The 24,576-nt window shown below is 41.0% G+C and overlaps 1 protein-coding gene across 4 annotated transcripts in view; it reads left to right on the forward strand.

Annotated features, from left to right (window-relative positions):
• The first annotated feature begins 8,549 nt into the window (after nt 1–8,549).
• Nucleotides 8,550–24,576, forward strand: part of DCX (doublecortin) — a 120,135-nt gene continuing 104,108 nt past the window's right edge. For all 4 annotated transcript variants that reach the window (XM_030835731.2, XM_070044702.1, XM_030835732.2 and 1 more), the window contains exons 1-3: nt 8,550–8,677; nt 10,529–10,914; nt 19,531–19,871. In XM_030835731.2, the coding sequence (XP_030691591.1) occupies nt 10,551–10,914; nt 19,531–19,871 (705 nt within the window). In that variant the 5' untranslated portion in view covers nt 8,550–8,677; nt 10,529–10,550. The remainder of the gene's footprint in view (nt 8,678–10,528; nt 10,915–19,530; nt 19,872–24,576) is intronic.

The following is a 24,576-nucleotide window of genomic DNA, read 5'->3' on the forward strand; positions in this document are numbered from 1 at the left end:
GGCATTGATGTCAAACTGTGGGGGACATAAGGGAAAAATGGAAAGAACCAGCTATTGATGAGATAACTAATTAAAAGCCAAATAACAACATCAACCACAACATTAATAGCTGACATTTATTGAACACAACAAGAGTTATCTCATTTAACAGTCACAATAGTTCTTTGAGGAAAAATACATGGTGAGGACCCCACTAAGAGGTTCAGAAATGTTCAATACTGTAGCAAACCTTGTTGGTACCTTCTACTTCTTCCTCACTAACAGAACTCCAATTTTTTCACCTTCCTCTGTGTAGCCATAATGGGGAGGGGGGCTGAACTCTTTCTTATGCAGAGGAAGTGAATCATGATTAATTGAAGCCAATCAGTAGTCTCATTCCCCTTGTCAGTAATAAGTTTCTGCATGGAAGTGGGACTAATCCTAGCCAATATGACCTGAAGGAAAGTCTGCTGAGGGGCTTCTAAGAAAGATTTTCATTGAGAATAAAAAGAGCAGGATCTTCCACTTCCACTTTGTCTTTTTATCATTGCACCCCTCAGCACCTAGCACTGAGCCTGGTGCATAGAAGAAAACTCAGGAAATATTTTGTGGAATGAAATCGCTTGAGTATACTGGTGTAGGTCAGTTTTTTTCCTTCTTTCACTCTGATCCATACAAGAATATATTAATTCAGGAATGATCCCTGGGACTGGCTATAGATGAGAAAGTACTTTCTAGAAGTTGTTTCCTGAGACTTAAATTAGGCCAGTGACCACAGGCACCACTCATGCTCTTCTAAACTTGTGGAAAAACTACATTAAGGATTCACATTCCCTTTGTTGATGTAGTGAGAACACAATATTTTGCTCAGTTCAAGCAAAATTTATAGGTAACACCTTTCACTGATCTTACACTTGCCAAACTTTCTCCCAGATGGAGATAGGTTACATCTTATAGTTTAAAATTAATTTTAATTATATAAATAATACATAAATGATTAAGCTTTATTTCCTTAACATCATTGCTTTATACAAATTATTTTTCTTTTTGCCGACGTATATTCTCTACTAATTCTTTCCGAGAGTTTTTGGGGGTGGTAAGTTTTCTGGGTTCTTATATGTCCAAAACACCTTTATTTCTCCGTCTCTCTCATATAATAGTTTGGCTTTGTATTAAATCCAAGGTTCAACATTATTTTCACTCAACACTTTGAAGATATTGCTCCATTGCTGTCCTGCGTCTGATTTTGCTAATGGAAAGTAAAACTTATTCTTGTTCATTATAGGTGGTCTTTATTTTCTCTTTGAAAGATTTTAGTATTTTCACGTTATCCTTGATGCGCTAAAATTTCACTGTGGTGTGTCCAGGTTTAGAGGTTTTTTTTTTTTAATTACTATTCTTTTTTTAAAATAGGTTATCCTCCTTGGCATTTATAAGGCCCTTTCAATCTGACGATTCATGACTTCAATTCTAGGGAGTTTTTTCTTTGTTTGTTTGTTTTGCCATTTATTCCTCAAATATTGATTCCTTCCATTCTCTCCATTTTTATTCAATGGAACTCCCTTTAGACAAATGTGGAAATTTCTTGATTTGTTTATATTTCATGCCTCTCACATTTTCTTTACTACTTCCCATCCCCTTATCCTTTATACTATGCTCTGGGTGAATGCCTCAGCCCAATTTTCCAGCTCTATGGTTTCATCTCTGTTTCTATCCATCACAAATCTTAGTTCAGTCCATTTATTAACTTCACCTATGTTATTTATTTTTAAAAATCTCTTATTTTTCATATTTACCTATTATTGTTCTATAATTACTTGTTCTTTCATAGATGTAATATCCTTCCTTATCATTCTGAGGTTATTATTTTATATTCATGTTCTGAGGACTCTACTTATCTAATGAAAGTCCTTTCATTTGTTGAGTATATTGTCTCTATTTCATGGCATTGCTTTGTTTAAATGTTTGGTGATTCTCTTATTATATGCTTCTCTCTGTAGCTGAGATTGTTTTAGACTGTCTGCTCCTTCTGTTTATGCAACTTGTTTCAGAGAATAGAGGGAAAATATGTATCTGCTGTTTTCAATCAGAGTGGGTGAGGTGGAGAACATGCCATAATAAGGGTACCTTGATGAATCTGTGTACCTCTCTATTTCTCATTAATACTCCCAATTTATTTTGCCATTGCCCATCACCCATGTTACTAGACTATCTCACTGTCTTAAGCTCCCTTATTCATTGCTTTCACTTGAAGACAAATCCCTCTGTTACTGCTTGCTGGTCCATGCAGTGGGATAAAGGATAGAGAGGAGTTGACTTTTCTGGCTTTTCTTCCCGCTATACTGAGTAGTTGCCTCTAAGACCACTCCTTTTTCATAGTTTTTACCTTTTGGCATGGAGAACTCCTGGGGTACTTTTATTACCTATAAGAATACTCTCCAATGCTCTCCCATGCATGTCCTGAGCTGTGGTTTCCTTCTTTAATCAAAACAGATCTACTTCTCATCTTCTAAGGAGTCCTCTCAGTTTTTGGGCCACCAAGAGTGATTTCAAGCATGACTATGTATTGAATCATTTTTCTGTTGTGTCAGGTAGGATACAGCAAGTGAAGAAACTGTAAATAGCAGTGGCTCAAGGAGGATATGAGCTTATTTCTCTATCCCCATTTTATAAATAGACTCCACTAACTTGCTCAGTGTCATGTAACTAATAAGCTGTGGAACTGGGATTTGAAATCAGATCTGACTCCAAAGTCTACCTTATTAGTTTCTTTCCACTATGCCAGTGGTTCTCAACCTTGGCTGTACATTAGAATCACCAGGGTAGCTTTAAAAAATACTAATGCTTCAAAACCATACCAGATCAATTAAATCACAGTCAAGAGTATTTTTTAAAAGCTTCCCATTTGATTCAATTATAAAGCCAGAGTTGAGTACTACTGCACTTTCTAACTTGTTCCCTTTTTGCCTATATATGCTATATGCTCCTCCGCCAAATACTTTCCTGATTACCTGATTGCTAACACTCTGCTTAAGTTACTTGTCTGAGTAATTTTAAGAATTATTTTGAAGAAATATGGAAAATTACCTTAGTTCATGTTTGACTCCAAATTTTTAAAATCATTAAGAAATATGCCAACACATGCAAAATTGTACACATTCTGAAAATCAATCTATGTAATCAATTGTATTAACAGACTACAGAAGAAAATCACACAATCAAATCATTGACGTAGAAAAATGATTTGATAAAATTCAACACCCATTCATGATTTAAAAAAAAAAAAACACCTCGGAAAACTCTAGGAATACAGGAACTTGCTCAACTTGATACAGTACCTCTACCAGAAAACAAACAGAAAAACCTCACAGTTAATGTCACACTTAACAATGAAAGGCTAAATGCTTTCCAGCTAAGAACAGGAACAAGTCAAGAATGTCCATTCTCACCACTGCTATTCAATATAGAACAGAAATAGATTTACAAAGATATAGTCAGTTGACTTTTGACAAAGGTGAAAAAGCAATTCAATGGAGGATCTTCTCAACAAATGTTGCTGGAGCAATTATATATCCATAGACAAAAAATATGAACTATAATCTATATCGCACACCTGATACAAAAATCAACTCAATGTGCATCATAGATTTAAATATAAAATATACATCTATAAAACTTTTAGAATATAACATAGGAGAGAACTTCAGGATCTGGGCTTCATGAAGAGACATGACACCAAAAGCACAAACCATAAAAAAATGAATATATTAAAAACTTTTACTCTATGAAAGACCATGTTAAGGGAATGAAAAGACAAGCTATAGACTGAGAGAACGTATTTGCAAGCCCACATATCTGACAAAAGACTCAGATCTAGAATATATAATGAACTCTCAAAACTCAACATTAAAAAAGCAAACAATCCAATTAGAAAATAGGCAAAAGGCACAAAGAGTCTTATCACTGAAGAAGCTCTACAGTTATAGTAAATGAGCACATGAAAAGATGTTCAACACCATTACACATTAGGGAAATGCAAATTTAAACCACAAAGGGATATCATTACACATCTATTAGAATGGTTAAAATAAAAATACCAAATGCTGATGAGAATGCAGTGAAACTGGATCTCTCATACATTACTGGTGGGTATATAAAATATTAAGCCACTCTGGAAAACAGTTTGGTGGTTTCTTATAAAATGAAACACACAATTATCACATGACACAGCAATTACATTTACAGGCATTTAGTTTTCAGAGAAATGAAAACTTATGGCTGCAGAGAAACCTGTGCACCACCACTTACACTTAGCACTCATCTATTCTATTTCATTGTATATAACATCCCTTGTATGAATAACCACTAATCAAATTAGTATGCTGATGATAGGCATTTGGGTTGTTTTCACTTTTCAGCATTTCAGTAATGCTTTTATGAATATCCTTGTAGCTGTCTCCTTGAACACATGTGGGAGAATTTCCGTGGGATGTATATCTAGAAATGGAATTTCTGGATCATAGGTTGATATACATTTTCAACTATACTAGCTACTACCAAAAACTGCTCTCCAAAATTGTACTAATTTATGTTTCCTCCAACAGCGTATGAAAGTTCCAGGTGCTTTTTGTCTTTGCCTATACTTGGGATGCCATACTTTAAAAATTTCCACCAATCTAACGCTTGTAAAAGATGCAATTTCTGTTTCAACTTGGATTTCCCTCGTTATGTGTGAGGTTGAGCATATTTTTACCTGTTTATTGGCCATTAGGGTTTCCTCTTTTATGAACAACCTGAGCATATCCTTTGTTCATTTCTTTTCTATTGGAGTTTTGCCTTTTTCTTAGTTATTATATATATAGGTTATATATATATAATTAATATTAATTAATTAATCCTATGTCAGTTATATAAGATTCAAATATCTTTTTCTTAGTCTGTTACGTATCTTTTCATGTTTTAATGCTATCTTTTGCCTTCAGAAGCTTTAAACTTTCATGTAATCAAGTTTACCAATATTTTCCTATAAGATTTCTGCTTTTTGCATATTGGTTAAGAAAGTCTTTTTGTCACAAGGAATTAAAGAGAATCTCCTACAATTTATTCTAATAATTTTCAAGTCCTGTTCTTTATATGCAGGTCTTTAAAACATCTGGAGTTTATGTATGGTGTGAACTGGGGATCTAATTTAATTTTTTCCATACGAAAGTTAATTGTCCCAATATCATCTCCTGAAGAGTCCATGTTTTCTTTACTTTATCCAGTTAAACAAATACCCAAACCTACTTTGTGCTAGACATTGTTCTAAGCACTTTGCGTATAGTATTGAAAGCAAACGAAATATTACCATTGGCATTATGAATTATATTTCATTAAAGCTACCAGAATTTTCCTGCCCTTGTGGAGCTTATATTCTACTTTGGGTAGGTTTATAATAAGCATAATAAATAGGCATATTATATAATATGCTGGAAGATGATAAGTGTTATAGAAAAAATAGAGCAGGGAAAAGAAAATTGGAGGGCTGGGTTGGGAGGAAGGTTCTGACTTTAAATAGAATAGTCTGGGTTGGTCTTGTTGAGAAGCTGATACGTGGGCAAAGCCGAAAGAAGTGAGGGAGGTGGCATGTGACTATTTGGGGCATAATAAAAGGTAATACTTACCTGATATTTGTGAATTTCACAAAAACTCCTGTTGGAAGTTTTTTTTTTTGGTTTTTGGTTTTTTTTTGCGGTACGCGGGCCTCTCACTGTTGTGGCCTCTCTCCCGTTGCGGAGCACAGGCTCCGGACGCGCAGGCTCAGCGGCCATGGCTCACGGGCCCAGCCGCTCCGCGGCATGTGGGATCTTCCCGGACCGGATCATGAACCCGTGTCCCCTGCATCGGCAGGCGGACTCTCAACCACTGTGCCACCAGGGAAGCCCTCCTGTTGGAGTTTTTAACTGGAGTTTTTTCATATCTATATAGATTACTTTGGGGAGGACTGATACCCTTACAACGTTGCATCTTGCCATTCATGAACATGGTCTGGCTCTACGTTTATTCACCGCTTCTGTTGTGCACTTTATAGTTTTCTGGCCCCCATAAACCGTTTGTATATATTTCCAACCTCACTTCCTGTTCGCTTATCCCACTCTACTCTAGATGCTACTCACTGTGTTTCTGATAGGTAATGTAAACTAATGATTGTGTGCGTTTGTGTGTGTGTGTATGATGGATGATGGTCTTGTTTCCTGACCCTGATCCTAAACCTGAGTTTGATTAACCCAGACCACAGCCCTTCTCCTTCATGATTTTTTGCAAGATACATATTCTTGTCCTGTCTCCTCAGTGAATCTTCAAGTCCTTCAGGGGCAGTGACTGATGTTATCTACTCTGCATCTTTCCTGTGGTACTGAGCACATTGTAATTACTCAAAAGATCTTACTGGTACATTTCCCACAATGGGGTTGCTGCACTTATCCTTCAATCCCTTCACGCCATTGAACCCTCAATCGTGACTCTCCCTTGATCTTCAAAGTTGACTTCCATACAGAAAGATGTACTTTCCCCTGGACTTGTGCCTGAGCCTTTCACTTCTGCCAGTGATCCTTCTCCTCTGAGGAAGTGAGAGAAAAAGTTTTGGTTAGTAGCTGAGAATTCTTTGAGAAGAATTACGTTGGTGAGATAACCTAGTCCAGTTTTTGAAAAAGGTTTTCCCACAGAACATAAGTCTATGAGATGTTCTGGGGAAAAAAAAGATCCTGAGTTAAAAAAAAAAAAAGCAGGAAGCCCTTTATACTAAATTGCCTTCTCGGAGACTGGTACCATGTTTTAAGTATATTAAAGACCCTGAAAAGTTTATGATAAAGAAAACAAATTTTGTTTAGCCCATCACTTTTCAAACATATTTGACCATAGAATTTTTTTCTCTTTTTAAAGAATACCTATTAACACCCACATACCTCACACTGGGAAACATTGATCTTGTTCACCCTCTGCTCTCTGGTATATATAAGGTAAACAAAGCCATCTATCCTAGACTGTCTTCTAAAGACATTTTGCTTTCACAGTAGTGTTAAAAAGCCTAGATCATGAGGAAATTTTCTCTAAGATCTATTCCAAATCCTTCATGTTTAAGTTTTATCATCCCATCCATTCTTATATCTTCACCAGAAATAAAATGATTTTGAGTTCTGATGCAAAATCAATTGCTGTGTATTTACAGAAAGCTTACTATGTGAAAGAAAAAAAATTTAAGACATTGGCTTTGCTGGACAAAAATGTTGCAGCCATTGGTTGGAATTTCCATATTTCTCTGCTTCTATTTCTTGATATTTTTCTGCCCTTGACTTGAATAACCCTGAGTTTTCAAGAGGTGGCCACAATGTAAGGCAGAAACAAATGGAAGAAAACAGGGCAGACACATGTTGTCCCCTGAGGTACTTATTTAGAAAAGAGGAGAGCAGCAGAAAAGTGTAGGGAGGACTTGACTGGGCAGGTTGCACACTTGACGCTGAACACCCCACTAACATAGATAGCTCAGGCTTTGCTGAGCTATCACCTTCCAGAGAAGAAAAATCATATATTTAATCCCATTTTAAGGCAGCTTACAGTAAAATACGTGTATAGCAAGAGCTTAACTATAAATCATCTAGCATTATCTCTAAAAAGTAGGGTTAATTATATTAGGAATCAGACATAAGATAATTCCTGAGCATGCTATTAGCTCTGAGCTTCCTGGAAGCCAAGCAAAAATTGAACCATGACTAGTTCAATACTGCTACATATTAATGCATGTAGCCTCTGTTGTGAATATGGTAGCCCACCCTTGCCTTACTCTTCTTTTGGCTTATAATTTGGCCTGATTTCTTGAATTCAATATGCATGCTTCCTTGCCCTTTATAACATATTTGATATAAAGAAGCCAGTTAGTAACAAATAGGCAGTTTGAGGAAAGAGCTATTAATATTTATCTTGTAGCCATCAGACTCACTTCACACAGAAAAGTCTCTGGGTTAGATACGAAGTCTCAAATTCTCAAAGATGAACGCTGCAGATCCCATTAACAAAATTATTACACCAAGCTAAAAGGTCTTTGGGATCCGTCTTCAACTTCATCCTCCATGAAATTCCGGAATGACTTTCCCTTGTCTTGTCCCTTTCCTACTGTTTCTTAGTCTACTCCACTAACCTCATTTCCAAACAACCAGTTGTTGGATGCATGAACTAAAATGCCATAAAGAATTTGCATATTTGATTGTTTTCTCTCAAGGTTAAATGAAGAGAGCTACAATTTCTAAGAAGCCTGGTTTGACTGTGAGTCTGGCCCCCAGGCAGATTAGGCCAAGGTTTTGGCCAAGTGAAATTGGCAGTTCCCTAGAAGAAAAGACTAGCACGTTGCTCATTAGAGCATTCTGAGCTTGCCTGTGCAATCTTTTTGCTACCCTGCAATTTCCTGTTGGTTATAAATGAAACCTTTCTAGCTGTTAATGCAGCCGGTGAGTTGAAAAAAAAAAAAAAAGCATGTAATTAATCAAAGGAGGTTGGGGGAGATTCACTGAGCTTGAGTTATAGGGGAGAATCTGATCAAGGCACTAGGACCTAGAAGGCATCTATCCACCCTGGCAGGAATTTCTTGCTTGGAGCTCAGACAACAAAGGCATAGAGAGATTGGTTTTCTTTCTCTCAGCATCTCCACCCAACCAGCAGAAAACCGGTGAGTGGGGCTTTCCAGTGATTTTCAGGGAGAATGTAACAGATGTCAAACGGGAAAAGCACAAGGCAAAGCTCTCTCTCTCTGCCTCTCTCGGTGTGTCCTCTCTCTCTCTTTCCCTCTGGTCTCCCCCCTCTTTTTTTTTTTTTTTTTTGGCCTTATTCTATCAGATTTTTTGCTAAGCCTCTACCTGGGATATTCCTTTAGAAAAGTGAGTTTGATGTTCCTTTGTTTTCACTGTGATGTTGATTTTAGAATAACAGCACCCCAGATTCTAAAGCAAAGCCAAGCGTTGCTGGCACGCCTGGGGAAATGCTTGCTACTTGTCTTGAGGAGGTGGGGTCTCTTACACTGCAGGTTGTCTGACAGAGACAATGCTGAGCTCAGCACAGGTCATGGTGACATTGGGAGAATAGAGGGAGCGAGCCTGGCAAACCTGCTAGGCACCAGTCTTTATCTCCTGTCTTCCTGGTCCCTTGCAAATATCTCAATGTGGCAGTGTGTAGCAGCTGAGCCCTGCTTGCTTTGTGAGTCCTTTTATCCCCATCTGTGCGATGCATGTTAATAGTTTGGTTCCTAGGCTGTCACTACCTTTGCTAGCGTTTGGGGCTTCTGTTGTATTTGGTTTCATATTGTGCTTTTCTTTCTTTCTTTCTTTCTCTTTCTTTCTCTCTCTCTTTCTTTCTCTCGTTCTTTCTTTCTTTCTCTCTCTCTTTCTTTCTTTCTTTCTTCCTTCCTTCCTTCCTTCCTTCCTTCCTTCCTTCCTTCTTTCCTTTCTTTCAGCAGAAAGGGGGAAAGCAAATCTGACAGATGACCATCTTTTGCCTCAGCTAACACACCTGGGCAATAGATAAATTTGGGGTGAATTGCCTGCTGTGAGGGAAAAATGCCCCTTCATTCAGGGTAGAAGCCCAGAACAATGAAAGGTGTGCTTGCTTCTAAAGGTCCCATATGCTGTTAAAGGATTCATTTGGGAATTTTTCAACAATTAAATGATTCCATTAAGAGGTGGGGCTGCATCATTGGTGGGGGTGGGTAGAGCACATAAAGAAGGGGGGGCGGATACCAGGAGTAAAGCAGAACTAATAACTCGTTAAATAACTGATTTTTCTAATCCCTTTTTTTTTTCAGCTTATTTCTTGTGAATCTCGGATAGCTGCACCAGCTTGGTGGGGAAGGGGTTTGATGAATAGCACAAAGACTCCAGCTATTCCCTAGAGGCCGTCCCTTTAAAGGAGAATTCCAGTTTATTCTGGGGGGGGAGGGGATGCACACATTAGAGTAGGAAAGAGGGTTTGGGATAAAATTAAAACACTCCCCTTCATAGTCATTTTACTAAGATGCAAAGATTGCTTCCTGAGCTAGAGATGCTAACCTTGGCTAGGTCCTTCTGTTCCCTTCAAGGGGGATTTTGTCGGGCTATGGATTCATTTACAAGCGTTAGTCATGTGGGCATGTGTGAGGAAACAGATGCCAGTTTTAATGTATTTAGCCTGAAGTTACAATTTGATAGGAGCCAGTGTCAGGAAGTCCCAGGATTTTAAGCTATTTCAAAATCCCTCCCTCTCCTGTGTTTGGAACAGTGCCAGAAGTGCCTCCCTCCCCATCTCTCACCCCAGTGCCCACAGCCAGCAGCACCCCTCCAGCCCCTCCTTCTTTTCTATTAAAATCAATATTCCTGCAGGTCAGGGGCAAGCAGCAGATGGGTCACGGGCTTTTTTCAACCAGTTCTTTTCACAGGCAGCAGATTGCAGATCTGGATCTGGCTAATATTTGAATTCCTTTCTTTTTTTTTTCCTCCTCACCCCTTTTTCTCTGCTTCTTTTCATCCCCACCCTTTTCTCCAACACTCAGGTCTCTGAGGTTCCACCAAAATATGGAACTTGATTTTGGACATTTTGATGAAAGAGATAAGACATCCAGGAACATGAGAGGCTCACGGATGAATGGGCTGCCTAGCCCCACTCACAGCGCCCATTGTAGCTTCTACCGAACCCGAACCTTGCAGGCACTGAGCAACGAGAAGAAAGCCAAGAAGGTACGTTTCTACCGCAATGGGGACCGCTACTTCAAGGGGATTGTGTACGCTGTGTCCTCTGACCGTTTTCGCAGCTTCGACGCCTTGCTGGCTGACCTGACACGATCTCTGTCTGACAACATCAACCTGCCTCAGGGAGTGCGTTACATTTACACCATTGATGGATCCAGGAAAATCGGAAGCATGGATGAACTGGAAGAAGGTAATTCAAGGAGTGGGTGGTGGCCCTTAGTGGGAGGTGGCGCATCGTTAGTTATGGGTACATTTCATTAAAAGAAATTGGGAAATGTGTTTGTAAAAACACAAGGTTGCTGCTTAGACTTCTAATTCTAGAGGCATTGGCAGAATCATTAGCCGTTACCCTTCATGGTCTTCAGTTTCGGCTGGCGTTGAAGTGTGGCTGGCGATGACAATGCATTGTGTTTACCCCTCGGTATACAAAGAAAAATCTGAATTGTGTCATTTACTCTAGAATGTGCTCATAGTTAACTCTAAATAGCACTATTGAGGCAGACCGTAAAATCATTAGGGGTATAAAATGAGCAAGGAAGATTGGTTGGGTTAACAGAGAGAAAATATTATATGCTAATATCCTTTGAACTGCTGAGAGGCTCTTTGTGAATTGCAACTCATGGAAATATGCACCCTAAAAGCTGGACTTCCTGGACGTATTCACAGAGGATTATACTTTTAGGTAAGTGGTCACTGCTCAGCTGTTGCTTCTAAAAAGCCCACTTCAGGGTGTGTCCCTAAGGCTGAGGTCATTGAGAGAAATACCAAAAAAAGCTGTAGGTATGTCTGGTATTTTAATAAAGACTATCCCTATTAGAATAGGAACTGACTCACTGTACCTAAATCTGTTTAAATCCTTGTCAGATTTTGGTTTTGCAATCGAATTTTATGACAAGATTGCTGAGAATCCTGACAACCTGTGTACCCAGCTCAAATATAGGGAAGATCCCAGCTCTTACCAAAACTTGCCCAGCCATGAAGTCTCTTTTGTGATCATTTAGAAAAATAGATCTTGGGACATGGTCTTAATATTTTACTTTATCAAATCAAGTATTTTGAGGATGCCTCCCTACCCCACCTTTTACTGGGTGTAATATATGTGATCGGTTTAACCTGACAATACTTTAAAGGACAGCACTCAGGAGTGGTGATAATGAAAATGTTCCCCCCAAAACCTCTTCCCACGCTCCAGCCCTCCCTCCTCATTCTTTCCATTCCCCCAAGCAAAGATGAGTTTAGAACAGGCAGATCTCTCTGAAACAGCCGGCGAGGAAGGAGAAACAACACATTAAAGGACTTGGTATGGATGGGAGTGCCCCGCCTCTGCTTCACTGCTTCTAGGTTTCTTGTGTTTCTAGACAAAGGAGCATGAGGGCTTCCCTTGTACAAGACCACATTCTCGCAAGTAGCTGCTGTTTCTCAAGTCAGGTTGAGTGATTTGGGGCTAGTTACTTATAAGACAGTGTCCATATGGCTACTGGATCTGGGTCTCGGGATTCAAGTCTGAGGTTTTTCTTCAAGCTGACCTTGAGAAACAATGCTGAGGAGGCTTAGATTATTTGATCAGGTGCTGGATGGCCAGGTGGAGGTTAATCCTAGGCTTCTTCTGAACATTGAAGGATTGGCCATCCTAGCAAATATCTTAAAATAAAGGAGAGTCAGGGCAAACTTGAAGGACTTGAAGCTAGGCTGAGGGAGCTGTCCAACAGCGTAATCGATAGGGTGTGTGTCTTTTGTCACTGGAAAATCCACATCTCAGTCAAACTGGAGGGGTTTCTCTGTAAGAATTTTCATAAACAAAGCACCCTGAATCACCCAGTATGTCCTCATCGTTTCCACTAGCTGCGATCTTTTAAAGACCACGATACATGCTCGGGCAGAATTCTGAATCAAGTGACATTGTATTCGGAGCAAGGATTAGAATGTTCTTGTGTCTGATATAAGAGTGGTGTCATGCCCAGATTGCCCACTCCCCCAAATCCATTTTTTAACATGTCTTGCTCAAGGACTAGCCCTTGATATTGATTTTCCTCCCTGGATTTCTGTGTGTGTGTGTGTGTGTGTGTGTTGGGGTGTGTGTTGTGATAATCTTAGCTCAATATAGGTAATAAATACAATTTTGAAGACTGCAGCTTCCTTTTCTCTTGATCCTTTTGAGTCCTGCTAGATTGGACTCCTCTTATTTACCACTCCCGGGTGCAGTAGTAGTACTTCCTGGTGAATTTCTGGACTATGCAGAATGTAAATAAGGCTCAGTTGCATTTATCCACAAGTCACGTACAACCACAAACTGCAGTGGCCCTCAGTGCCCTTTCAGTCCTGAGTATGGCCCATTCAGTCAAGGAAATTCTGGGGTATCTCTGGGGCAGCATTGAGAAATGTGACCCATATCCCACTACCACAGAGCCAGATGGGAAAAGGTACAGATATGAAGAGGATAAAGAGAAAGGGTCTTTTTCTCTCCTATTTTTTGTCCTTTGCAACTGTAGGAATGGAGGACAGAAGTCCTTTACTTTTTTCACCTTTGGAAGAGGTTAAAAGAAAGATTTTAAAATAGTAATTCATACATGTTGCTTCCCAAGAGACTTCAAATTGAAAAAGTTTGGAGAGATCCCTGGGTGAAGAGTCAGAGGCATTGGGTTCTCATCTTAGAGGCAGAAGATTATAATAGGAAAAGAAATCTTTGGAATCTGATTTGGTTCAAATCCCAGTTCTGCCACCTGCTAGCTTGTGTGAACTCGGGGGAAACCATTTAGATTCCCTGAGCCTCAGTTGTTCATCTGTAAAGTGGGAATAACCGCTTTGAGGATTAAATAAAACAATGGATACGAAGTGTTTAGTATTCTGCCTGGAACATGATAGCATTCAATAAAGGGTGGCTGGTACTATTTGAGTCATCCTAGTTTATAGCTGGTTAAGCTACATGACTATAAGTTTGTCCTTATCATCACTGTGACTAATGTTCTCTCTTTTTAAAACAACGTAAAAAAACCCAACTTTATTAAGGTATAACTTGCATACTGTAAAATACACCAACTTAAGTGTACAGTTCAATGAAAGTGTACAGTTCAATGACTTTTAAAAAACTTACAAGTGGTGAGACCATCACCATAATCTAATTTTATACCATTTCCATCACCCCAAAAAGAAACCCTGTGCCAATTAGCTGTCACTGCCCATTTCCCGTATTCTCTCCAGCTCTAGGTGACAACTTATCTACCTTGTGTCTCTACAGATTTGCCTATTCTGGACATTTTATGTAAATTGAACCATACACTATATGGTCTTTTGTGACTGGCTTCTTTCACTTACAAAATGTTTCCAAGGTTTGTCCATGCTATACCATGTATCAACACTTCATTTCTTTTTTTTTTGAGGAATAATATTTCATTGTATGTATAGACCACATTTTGTATATCTACTGTAATATTCTTATCTGTAAAATGAGACTAGTAATACCTGCCTTCTTTATCTATTAGAGTGATTGTGAGGATAAAATTAGATGATAAATATGGAAACACATCGACAAGGTAAAACTACAGCTACAAGGTACTATTATTGTTCATGATGTAAAAAAAATAATAGTAATAAGAAAAATGGTACAGATGAACCTATTTGCAGGGCAGGAATAGAGGCATAGACGTAGAGATCGGACATGTGGACACGGGGGGTGGGGAAGGGGAGGGTGGGATGAATTAGGAGATTAGGAATGACATATATACACTACCATGCGTAAAATAGATAGCTAGTGGGAACATGCTATAAAGCACAGGAAGCTCAGCTTGGTGCTCTGTGACGACCTAGATGGGTGGGATGGTGGTGGGTGGGAAGGAGGTCCAAGAGGGAGGGGATATAGGTATACATATAGCTGATTCACTTTGTTGTACAGCAGAAACTAATACAACATTGTATAGCAGTTACACTCCAATTAAAAAAAATGATGATGCCAGTGAAGGGTTGGAATAGCCAGTGGCTCCCAAACCTGGCTGCCTCTCAGAATCTTTTAGAGCTTTAGAAAAATATCAATTCCTGGGCCACGCCCCGGATTTGTTGACTCAGAATTTTCAGGGCTAGTGCTCCAGAGCCTGTTTTCACAGATTTCCCCAGGTGAGTCTTATGAGCACTTAAAGTTGGGAAGTACTAGATTAAGTGATCTTGACGGTCCCCTTCAGCTATGTACAATGGTGGGAATTCCTAGCAATACCTAAACCTTTGTTTTTTTTTGTTTTGTTTTTTTTTTTTTTGCGGTACGCGGGCCTCTCACTGTTGTGGCCTCTCCCGTTGCGGAGCACAGGCTCCGGACGCGCAGGCTCAGCGGCCATGGTTCATGGGCCCAGCCGCTCCGCGGCATGTGGGATCTTCCCGGACCGGGGCACGAACCCGTGTCCCCTGCATCGGCAGGCAGACTCTCAACCACTGCGCCACCAGGGAATCCCTGTTTTTGTTTTTTGATTTGTAGATCTTAAAGGAATGATGGAGCATAGAACATACTATGTTTCCAAATGGCCACATTATTAAGTATTTAGCCTAAAATAAAATGAAATAGAAAGCAATTGGTTAATAATCTCTCTGGGCTTGTGGCACTCCTTTGTCTAATGCCTCTAGTCTATACTGTCTGCTGCTAGATACTGAAAGTATTAAGGGAACCATTTTGGACCAAAGTCAGGTTATTGATGTCAGCTTTCCCACAGCTCCTTGGGTACACGAACAGTCTTCGTGAAGCCAGACAGAATATGGCCATATATGTATTAGCTATATTCCCAGTGGGTCAGTGAATGAAATCCACCAGTGACTTTTCGTTTTGTCTTGTTTAGTCTTCCATTGGAGAATTATTCTTCCTTCATGTACTGTCTAATTCCTTCCCCACTTCCTTGTATGTAAGTACCCAGATCAATCTTAGGGGTGTCCTTTTGAGCATTATTATGCAGACCATGGGACAGAATATTTACAACTGTGACAGTCTTGTTGGAAGATCTGTATGGTGACACCAGCTATGATCCACTTTCTTTGCCATAGCCCATTTGTTCCAATGAGATGAAACCACTTTCTCACTAATTTATCCTCTAACTACTAAAGCAAGCACACTGCCAAAGAGGAGGATTTTAAGATACCTGGGAGAGTGATACATCACTAATAGACCTGATAATACAATAAACCACCATTTAATATTTTCCTTCTTGAGGGAGAAAGCCCAGGAAAAGAGGAGAAAGCCCAGGCAGAAGTGCTTTTGCACTGAGCAGCTATAAACATGTTTAATGTTTTTGAAAACGGAGCTTTCCTGAAAGTGAAGGGAGGTAGACATTAAATCATCTTGAGCCCATAGCTTGTTCCCTTCCTGCCCTTTCAGCTGTGCTTCCATGACTTCATTTCCTTACCCCCTCGCCCTGAAGCAGATTGTCGATTCCAGCAGATTGTCACCTTGCTTGGCTCTGAAGCCAGCTTTCCTTCTAGGCTTCTAATGAGTGGGAAATGGCCCCTGGAAGCTGTGGCAGGATGGGAGCCCAGCTGTGTAAAGGTGCAACACAGAACCAGGAAGCTTTGGTCGAGAGAAGCAGCACATTTGATGTCTTTCCAGTAGTACGAGGGGAGAGTCCTCAGGGGTGGGCCCCTATTTCTTTTCTTTAACATGTAAGTACCGTAACAACTTTATCTCCTAGAGCCTGTTTGAGATGGAAAAGAGATGAAAATTCCTTCTTATAGACCTTAAGAGCTGGAAGGGCCTTAGATGTCACCTAGCGCAATAGCTTCAATTTGTAGACAGAAAAGCTGAGACTCAGAGATTAAATGATTTGCCTGATGTCATACAGCTTGTAAATGCCTGCCTGGGATTTAAATCCAGGTCTATCTGACTCCCCCTCAACCACCACAAACATCCTGCCCTCTGGTAGGGGATACAGATAACGGGGGACGCATGTGTGGGAGCAGGGGGCACATGGAAAATCTCTGTACCTTCCCCTTAATTTTGCTGTGAACCTAGAGCTGCTCTAAAAAAAGATAGTCTTAAAAGATATTCTGCCCTCAGTGTGCACCAGCAGAGGCAGCAAGTGGCTTTGCTAGGTGTTATCCATGAAGCTACCACATTTGGCCTTTGACGCAACCGGAGGCCTCCTTTCAGCCAGCAGGAAATATGATCCTTGAAGCCTGGGTCCCGGGCAGTGCTCATGTTATATAATGATTATAGCTCAGTTCCAAGATGGTTGCCCTTGCTGCTGCTGCTTTTCTTTCCTTCAGCTTCTACTCTTCCTCTTTTCATCTCCTTTCTCTCCACCCTTTCTTCCTCCTTTCCCTCTTAGCTCTTTTTCTTGTTCTCTCTCTATTCCTTCAGATTAGGGTCTTAATAACAACGATAGCGGGCATTTGTCAAGTGCTTACTGTGTAGCAGACTCTGGGCTCAGCCCTGCATGTCATGCATCACCTGCTCTGAGCCTCAGAACAACCTTAAGAGGTAGGTATCGTTATCATCATCCCCACTTTGCAGACAAATAACTGAAGCCAAGGGAGGTCAGTCTGCCCAAGGGCACACAACTAGGAAATATTGGGGAACCCCATTGTGACTGACATCACATCAGCTGCTCTTTTTCCATTACTTCATATTGGGGCCAAAAGGAAAGAGAGTGGAGAGACTAAAATGTACTGTTGGAAAGTGTTCAACATAGATTTGCCTGAGAGCTGGGCCCTCTGAAAAGTTCTTGGGTGCCATATGATACTATAGCTGTCTGCCATCATGTTCATTTTCATGGGGGATGGTTAATCATACTCATAGTTCAGAGGCTTAAGAGGTTTAAGAGATGGGAGCAAAAAAAGTCCAGAGTCCTAATAGGGCTGCGCAGCTGACTCTCCGGAGGAGACTGTGGATGAGTGAAATCATAAATATATAGCCTCATACATTTGCACACCACCAGTTGTCTGACAAGAGTTTCAAAGTACATGACAGATTACGGAAAACATCTGACTCAGAGGCAGTGACCTCGTGGAAGGTGCCCGTGCATCTGGTAGAGTGCCATTTCTAGGGTATGGGGAATACTGGCTGTGAATATATGGGGGAATTGAAAGGGTCCCTTCATCCTTTAAGTCAAAAATTAAAGATCACATCCTCTAATCACTTGTGTAGGATTGGGTTAGCCAGTGGCAGCCAGAGAAATGAGGGTTTCTTTAGGCTGCGGTCTTTGATCGCCCCATCCTGGCTGTGCATGGATGCACCAGGTGCAGGAGTGAGGGCCTGTGCTCATCTACAAACCATGCCTTGGTCCCCTTGTCAAGACAGAACACTAGCAGCATCTGGGACTCAGAGCAGTGTTGGAAGCCACTTTGCAGACGTTACAAGCCACTTACCTTCCCGCTCCACACACACATATAAATGTCCTCAAAGGTGCCCTACAGAATCTCACTGAATCTTCTCTGAGCACTAACTGAGAAATTTATCAATTAACCCGACTTAAAGGCTTTGGTGCTACCGCAAAGCAATCAATATTTGCACAGGGAGTGAATCATCAGCCCCGGCGTTTGTGAATGTCTCTGCTCGGTTCTCCTGCCGAGACCGAAGGAAGAAGAGCCCTCAGATGATAATTGTGTTTGATGCTTTCTTTGCACGGGCTCGGGTTGATTGATTGATTGATCGATTTAGCGTTATTACTGATGAGTTAAGCCTGATTCAGTCACACTGGTTTTCTGCATCTCAACCTCTGGCTGAACTTCTGTATACCTTGAGGCTAATGTGTTTCACTCAAAAAATTCAACCTTTTCCAATAGTCTCTCCCCGAGGCTGAGCCTCTCTTCCTCTTTTCTCCAGCTTCTAGTCCCAGGTGTCTAATCCCCTCCTCTTGCCTCTGGCCCCTGCATTTCTTCCGCTGTACTAGTCATTTCCTCTAGCCCATGGTAAATGTGAAAATTACACTAGATCCCTCCAATCCATAAATCAGGCTGTATGGTGTATTCTCACATCTCCACCTCATTACTTGTGGCAGCCAAGGGTGAGCACTGGTGAAGATGGCCCTGAGTACACCGAGCTGGTGTGTGGCATTCAGGAAGATGGAAAGATGAGGGGTGGGTGGTGGAAACAGGGGAGAGCATTTCTCAAGCAAGAGCTAGACTTGCAGACACAAGGAATAGTGTGTGTGTGTGTGTGTGTGTGTGTCTACAGGTTGTTATTTAGATAGTTTCTCCACCTGGGTATGGGGGTAAAAGACACAATGATACACACATACATACATTCACCACACACGCACGTTTCACATTTTAGCATTCTACTGCTTTGCCATATACTCTGTACAAAGTACAATCGGGCTTCTGGGCAAGTTTGCACTGTATGCCCAATACACAACGTGACTTTGGTCACTTTGACTTGGAATAAAAATGTATTGATTTTGAAAGTTCTCTTCAGTTCATAATATAACAAATAGGGCTGTGAGTCCAGAAATAGGACAGGAACTTTAAGAAATAGAGACATGTTAAAAACGCTCTAGTAATGCCCCTAGACATTAACACACATCCTAGGAGTTAATGTAAACTTTTCAATTCAAATGAAATCATATCAAACTGGAGAACCCCGCTTGTTAGATCATACTTAGGTATGTTCATTATCCTTGGGACCCTTAGCTTTACAGGATTTTTTCAATATTTTGCCGATGACTTGCTCTTGAATTTGAATGAGCCCAGTTGTTAGAGGGCCTAATTAGGAATTGCACATGAAGTTTGTTTTCATCACCATTTCTCCAGAAGTCCTACTTCGAGGTCAGTGTGTCTTAGTTTGGTTAGAATAGTCCATATACCTGCTGTTAAACTAATCTCCACTTATTTCTTCCCTTAGGGGAAAGCTATGTTTGCTCCTCAGACAACTTCTTCAAAAAGGTGGAGTACACCAAGAATGTCAATCCCAACTGGTCTGTCAACGTGAAGACATCTGCTAATATGAAAGCCCCTCAGTCCCTGGCTAGCAGCAACAGTGCCCAGGCCAGAGAGAACAAGGACTTTGTGCGCCCCAAGCTGGTGACCATCATCCGCAGTGGGGTGAAGCCTCGGAAGGCTGTGCGTGTGCTTCTGAACAAGAAGACAGCCCACTCTTTTGAGCAAGTCCTCACTGATATCACTGAAGCCATCAAACTAGAGACCGGGGTTGTCAAAAAACTCTACACTCTGGATGGAAAACAGGTAGGTGCTTCTTCCCCGGATTATACCTCTTCTCATTTGTTCTAAATGCTTGGCCGACCATCTGACACCTCGGACATCATTTCTGGTTGGGAGACTCTTCCTCTACCTCTCGTCATCCCTACCTGATATATTATGTCTCATTTGGGAGAAAGGTCTTTGCAGCAGACAAAGCAATGGACCAGGAATGTGAGGCTTTGAAATTCTATCTGTTTCTGACTTGCCAGGTAGAATGGTCACTTACAAGCTTCCCTATCTGCTAAGAAAAGATGTGTTGGAGCCTAGGTCCTACAAACTCCTTGGAATATGAATTTAGCTAGTGCATGATGCAACCTGGATCGTTCAATGTATGTGACTAGAAATGAGATTTGCCCACTCATTTCTTCTTAGATACTCTTACATTGGTATTCAGCATCCATTCTGATGAAAAGAGGTGGAAGTGACCCTCATATTCTATGACGAAGGGAAGCACTGAGGTTTCTGGTTCGTTGTCTTTGCCTCACACTAGACCACATTTTTTTCTGTCTCCCTTTCCCATGTGACATAGCTGTCTTAATCTGGTTCCACTGATGGTTTGTGTGGAAAGGGACTATTTCAGGATCCTAAAATTAGCCCAAGAAAGATGGTACCATCTGTTTCTCTCCAAATCAGGTTCTTCATGTCATTGGCTATGCTACTAAAGTGCCACCTATATTAATATCTGGGAAAGAATGCAGCCGGGCGTCTCCATCAGACAGATGCACCATTCTCTTGAGCACAGGGAGCTGTAAATATATGACAAAAAATGTTCCAAGGGAATTGGAACACTGGCTGGTTTCTTTGGCTGTAAAGAGAATCCTGGTCCCTCATCAGATAAGACAAGTGTGGATTATTATCAGTCCATACTTTCTACCTCTTAAAATACCTTTGGTGTTTGAACAACTATATAGATTCTTAAAAAAAAATAGATTCACCATATCAGGATGCTGAGTGTTCAAATGCAGAACTGTGCCTCCTCCCATAATCTCTGATATATACTGTGTGCTGCAAGATTTTAAGTTTCTGGGAAAATGCAAACTCATATACGTGGTAATTTGGTTAAATGTGTGGCTTCTATCTGTTCGCCACCATTTTGTGATCTGAGAGAAACCTGGAGGTACTGGTTGTATGTGATCTGTGTTTGTTGTACCACAGCAATGGGTTTATCTGCGATGGGAAAGGTTCTAACTCCTAAGCATCTAAGAGTATCTCTTTTTTGAGGACCAAGTGTATGATGAACAGGAGCTGTCCAGGAACAGGATTAATCATCGTAAACCTCACCTCGGAGAAGTAGGGTCTAGGAATTTTATGATCAGTGGATCTTCGAGTTGAGGGTGACCCTAACTCTAGAAGCCATGACATTTAATCTCCCTCCTATGGCAAGGATATACTCTACAATCATTTCAGTTTCATAAAACAGCCTATTTCACTGTTGAACAGCTGTGATTTTTAGAAAGATTTTTCTAACGTTAGGTATAACTCTGCTTCCCTGTACCTTCAGCCTCTTGAAGAAGTACAGGGGAAATACAAATCAAGGACGTAAGACTGGGATTTAGAAGACTTCGTTTCTAATCTGGGTATTGCCACTTACTCTGTGACGTTGGGCTAACCACGTACCTGTCCTGAGGCTCACACTTCTCCTCTGTACAAAGGGGCTAATCACACCTGCCCTACCCATGTTCACAGGATTCTCATGAAGATCGAATGAAATCACGGATATGAAAGCACTCTGTAAATCAAAACACGCAATGTAAATACATATGCATACAATTCATCATTGAGAAAATATGTAAATTGTCAGACAGTTTACATATATATTAATAAATGTTAGCACTCTTCCCCCTACTTTACCTTCATCATTCTTACCACAAATTTCCAGCATTTTGTGGGATGTACCATACCTCAGCATTCTGTGATTGTTCCTAATAATAAATAAAGGGACACCTCCGCCTCTTAGGTAAACAAGCTCCAGTCCAGTGATGGGTGGATTTTCATCCTACAGCAAGCTTTCCAACTCCTTTCAAGGATTGGTTCCCATTTCTTTGGGGAACACGTTAGGAAATGCCAGAGTATGATATGGTGTGTGTACAGACACGTCAGGGAGGAGTGCTCGAGGGAGCAGGCATCACTGGCTCTGCACATACTGTTCCTTCTCTTTTTTTTTTTTTTTCTGGTATGCGGGCCTCTGACTGTTGTGGCCTCTCCCGTTTGCGGAGCACAGGCTCCGGACGTGCAGGCTCAGCGGCCATGGCTCACGGGCCCAGCCGCTCTGCGGCATGTGGGATCTTCCCGGACCGGGGCACGAACCCGTGTCCCCTGCATCGGCAGGTGGACTCCCAACCACTGTGCCACCAGGGAAGTCCATGTTCCTTCTCTTTAAAATGTCTCCCTCTGCCTACCCTGACCCCGGGGGTCATCTTTTAAGCCCTACCTCAAATATCATGTTATTTCTGAAAACTTCTCTGTCTCCACCATGCAAAGTTAAAGTAATCTTAACCTTTTTGTTTGTTTGTTTTTTAATGCTTAGCTCCTGATTCATGGTGGATGCTCTATAAATGTTTGTTGACATAAGGAGATTCTCACGTGGCCCAGGTAGCTGTTCTGATATGTTCTGAGAAGCCCTCTGTTTTCAATGTCCCAGACACTATCCTTAGGTCTATCAGAAGACATAGGGGGGCTTCCAAAGGAGTGCATATTCCACCCCGGCAGCTCCGATCTATTACTCACTTGGAAGTCACTGAGAGCAGACTTTGAAAGCAGTTTTTCCCAAAGTGTATTCTGAGAACTGTCCCCATCTCCCCACCCCCAGGAGCTCTTCATAAAAGGGTTTTGTGGTCAAATAAAGTTGTGAAATGCTGCAAATTATATGCCTTTCTGAGAGATTCACATTGCCCATTGGCACATTAAATGTTCTGAGAAGTCCTGCAGAAAGGAAACCCATTTAATTTAGACCCAGGATTTCCCAGTCTTTTTTAACCACAAACATATGGAATACACAGATACACGCACACACGCACACATACACACACTCTCTAGGAGCACACTAGGAAATGCTGTTTACAGAATATGCTGAATGATTAGGAGCTAACTACGCTAACCTCACTGGTATGCATGGGGTAACCCACAAATCAAACATTGTTGTGTGGTTACGGCAAGGACATTAAATAACAAAATTTGGGGGTGCAAGGACAAAACCTACTAATTACAGAATAGGTGCTGAGTATACTGAAATTCGGTGCCAAATTCAAAATTTTGGAGCCCAGCCCATCTCCCAGTTCTAGTGATGACAGCCCTAATGTTAACACCTGTCAGTCACTTTGATTACTGGTGGGTATTCTTACTGCTTGGGAATATGATCTTCCTCTGTGCAGGCTGAAGGCACATGTGTTGCAATGGCTCGGACTTGCTTGGATGAGATTCCATGCCTGTCTTTGGCTAAATGTGGCACCAGGCAGAAAGGACAAAGTATGGTCAAGGCTCTTTGTTATGGAACGTTTTTATCGTGAAGTCAAGGCCGTCCCTTGGTTTCAGTCTTGCTCTAACTGGATCCCAAACAGACCAAATCAAGTCGTTCTCTCCCCCGTCGTTTAAATAATGATCAGTTAAAACAGCCCAGTTGATTATACCAGATTTATTGTTGCTTCTGTTCTCATGTATACCATTTGACTGATTGACTTATGCTGATTGACAAGAAACCTGTGGACGTGGCTCTCATCTCTTTCTGTTTTTATTTTGTTCGGATGTGCTTTTGGAGCCTTTGATATTTTCAGGGCTTATGTTTTGCCGGTATAGAAGACCAGTTTCCTCAGAGATATTTGCGGTCTGTGTAGGCAGGGAAGCTAACCATCACTAGGAGGACGAGGACCCAGTTTATTCCTCACCTCAATAAGCAATTGCTAATGGAATAAGGAGTAGTTAGTAGCGCTCTGGCTACTCCCACGGGCTGTAGTGGATTTCTAGGAGGTCGGGGAAAACACGATGAAGAGTTGGATGATGCTGCATATTGGTTCACTCTCAGGTGAAGTTGTTCGTTTGATTCCTTGGCAGCTGGAGTGATTGAAGTGTGTTGACAAAATTATCCAACTATTAATTTCTATAATCAAGTCACATATGGACCTTTATGCTTAAACGTAATGGACGCATAAAAACTGGAACCCAGATTTCTGGTTCACTTGGTAGTAGTGCCTCAGTAGATACATGGTCTAGCCTTAAATTCATTTCTGTAAAGCGCAGGGCATGGTGCTTCTGTTTTTTAGAGATGCAGAGCTTTAATGACAGACGTTTAGCGTTTTGGCGTCTTACACAGGGCTACAGCTGGTCCTCACACCATCCATTTTCATGCTATACTTATTGGCATCTCTATTCTCAGTTTTGCCCATATTCAGGTTCTGTGCAGAGATTCACTGTTGCCTCAAGATCCCTGCCTAAGGGATAAGTATGGCCTTTAGGATTTGTGTTAGCTTTGTTGGGCCAGTCTTCATTTGGATGAATTTATTTTGTGTTTCTGTCTATATCTTTCTAGTACTAACTACTTGAACCAGGGATTTTAGGTCTCAGAATAACAAAAGAGGTTTAAGCTGATTCCAAGATTACCCATAGCCTCGGAAGCTAGAACAGGAGTTTTAAGAAATGTTTTGAACCAGAAGATGGTAGAATAGGAAAATGAGAGCATGAAGGATGTTTGAACTGC

This window comes from Globicephala melas, chromosome X (assembly GCF_963455315.2).
Source record: "Globicephala melas chromosome X, mGloMel1.2, whole genome shotgun sequence".
Classification (NCBI taxonomy): Eukaryota; Metazoa; Chordata; class Mammalia; order Artiodactyla; family Delphinidae; genus Globicephala; species Globicephala melas.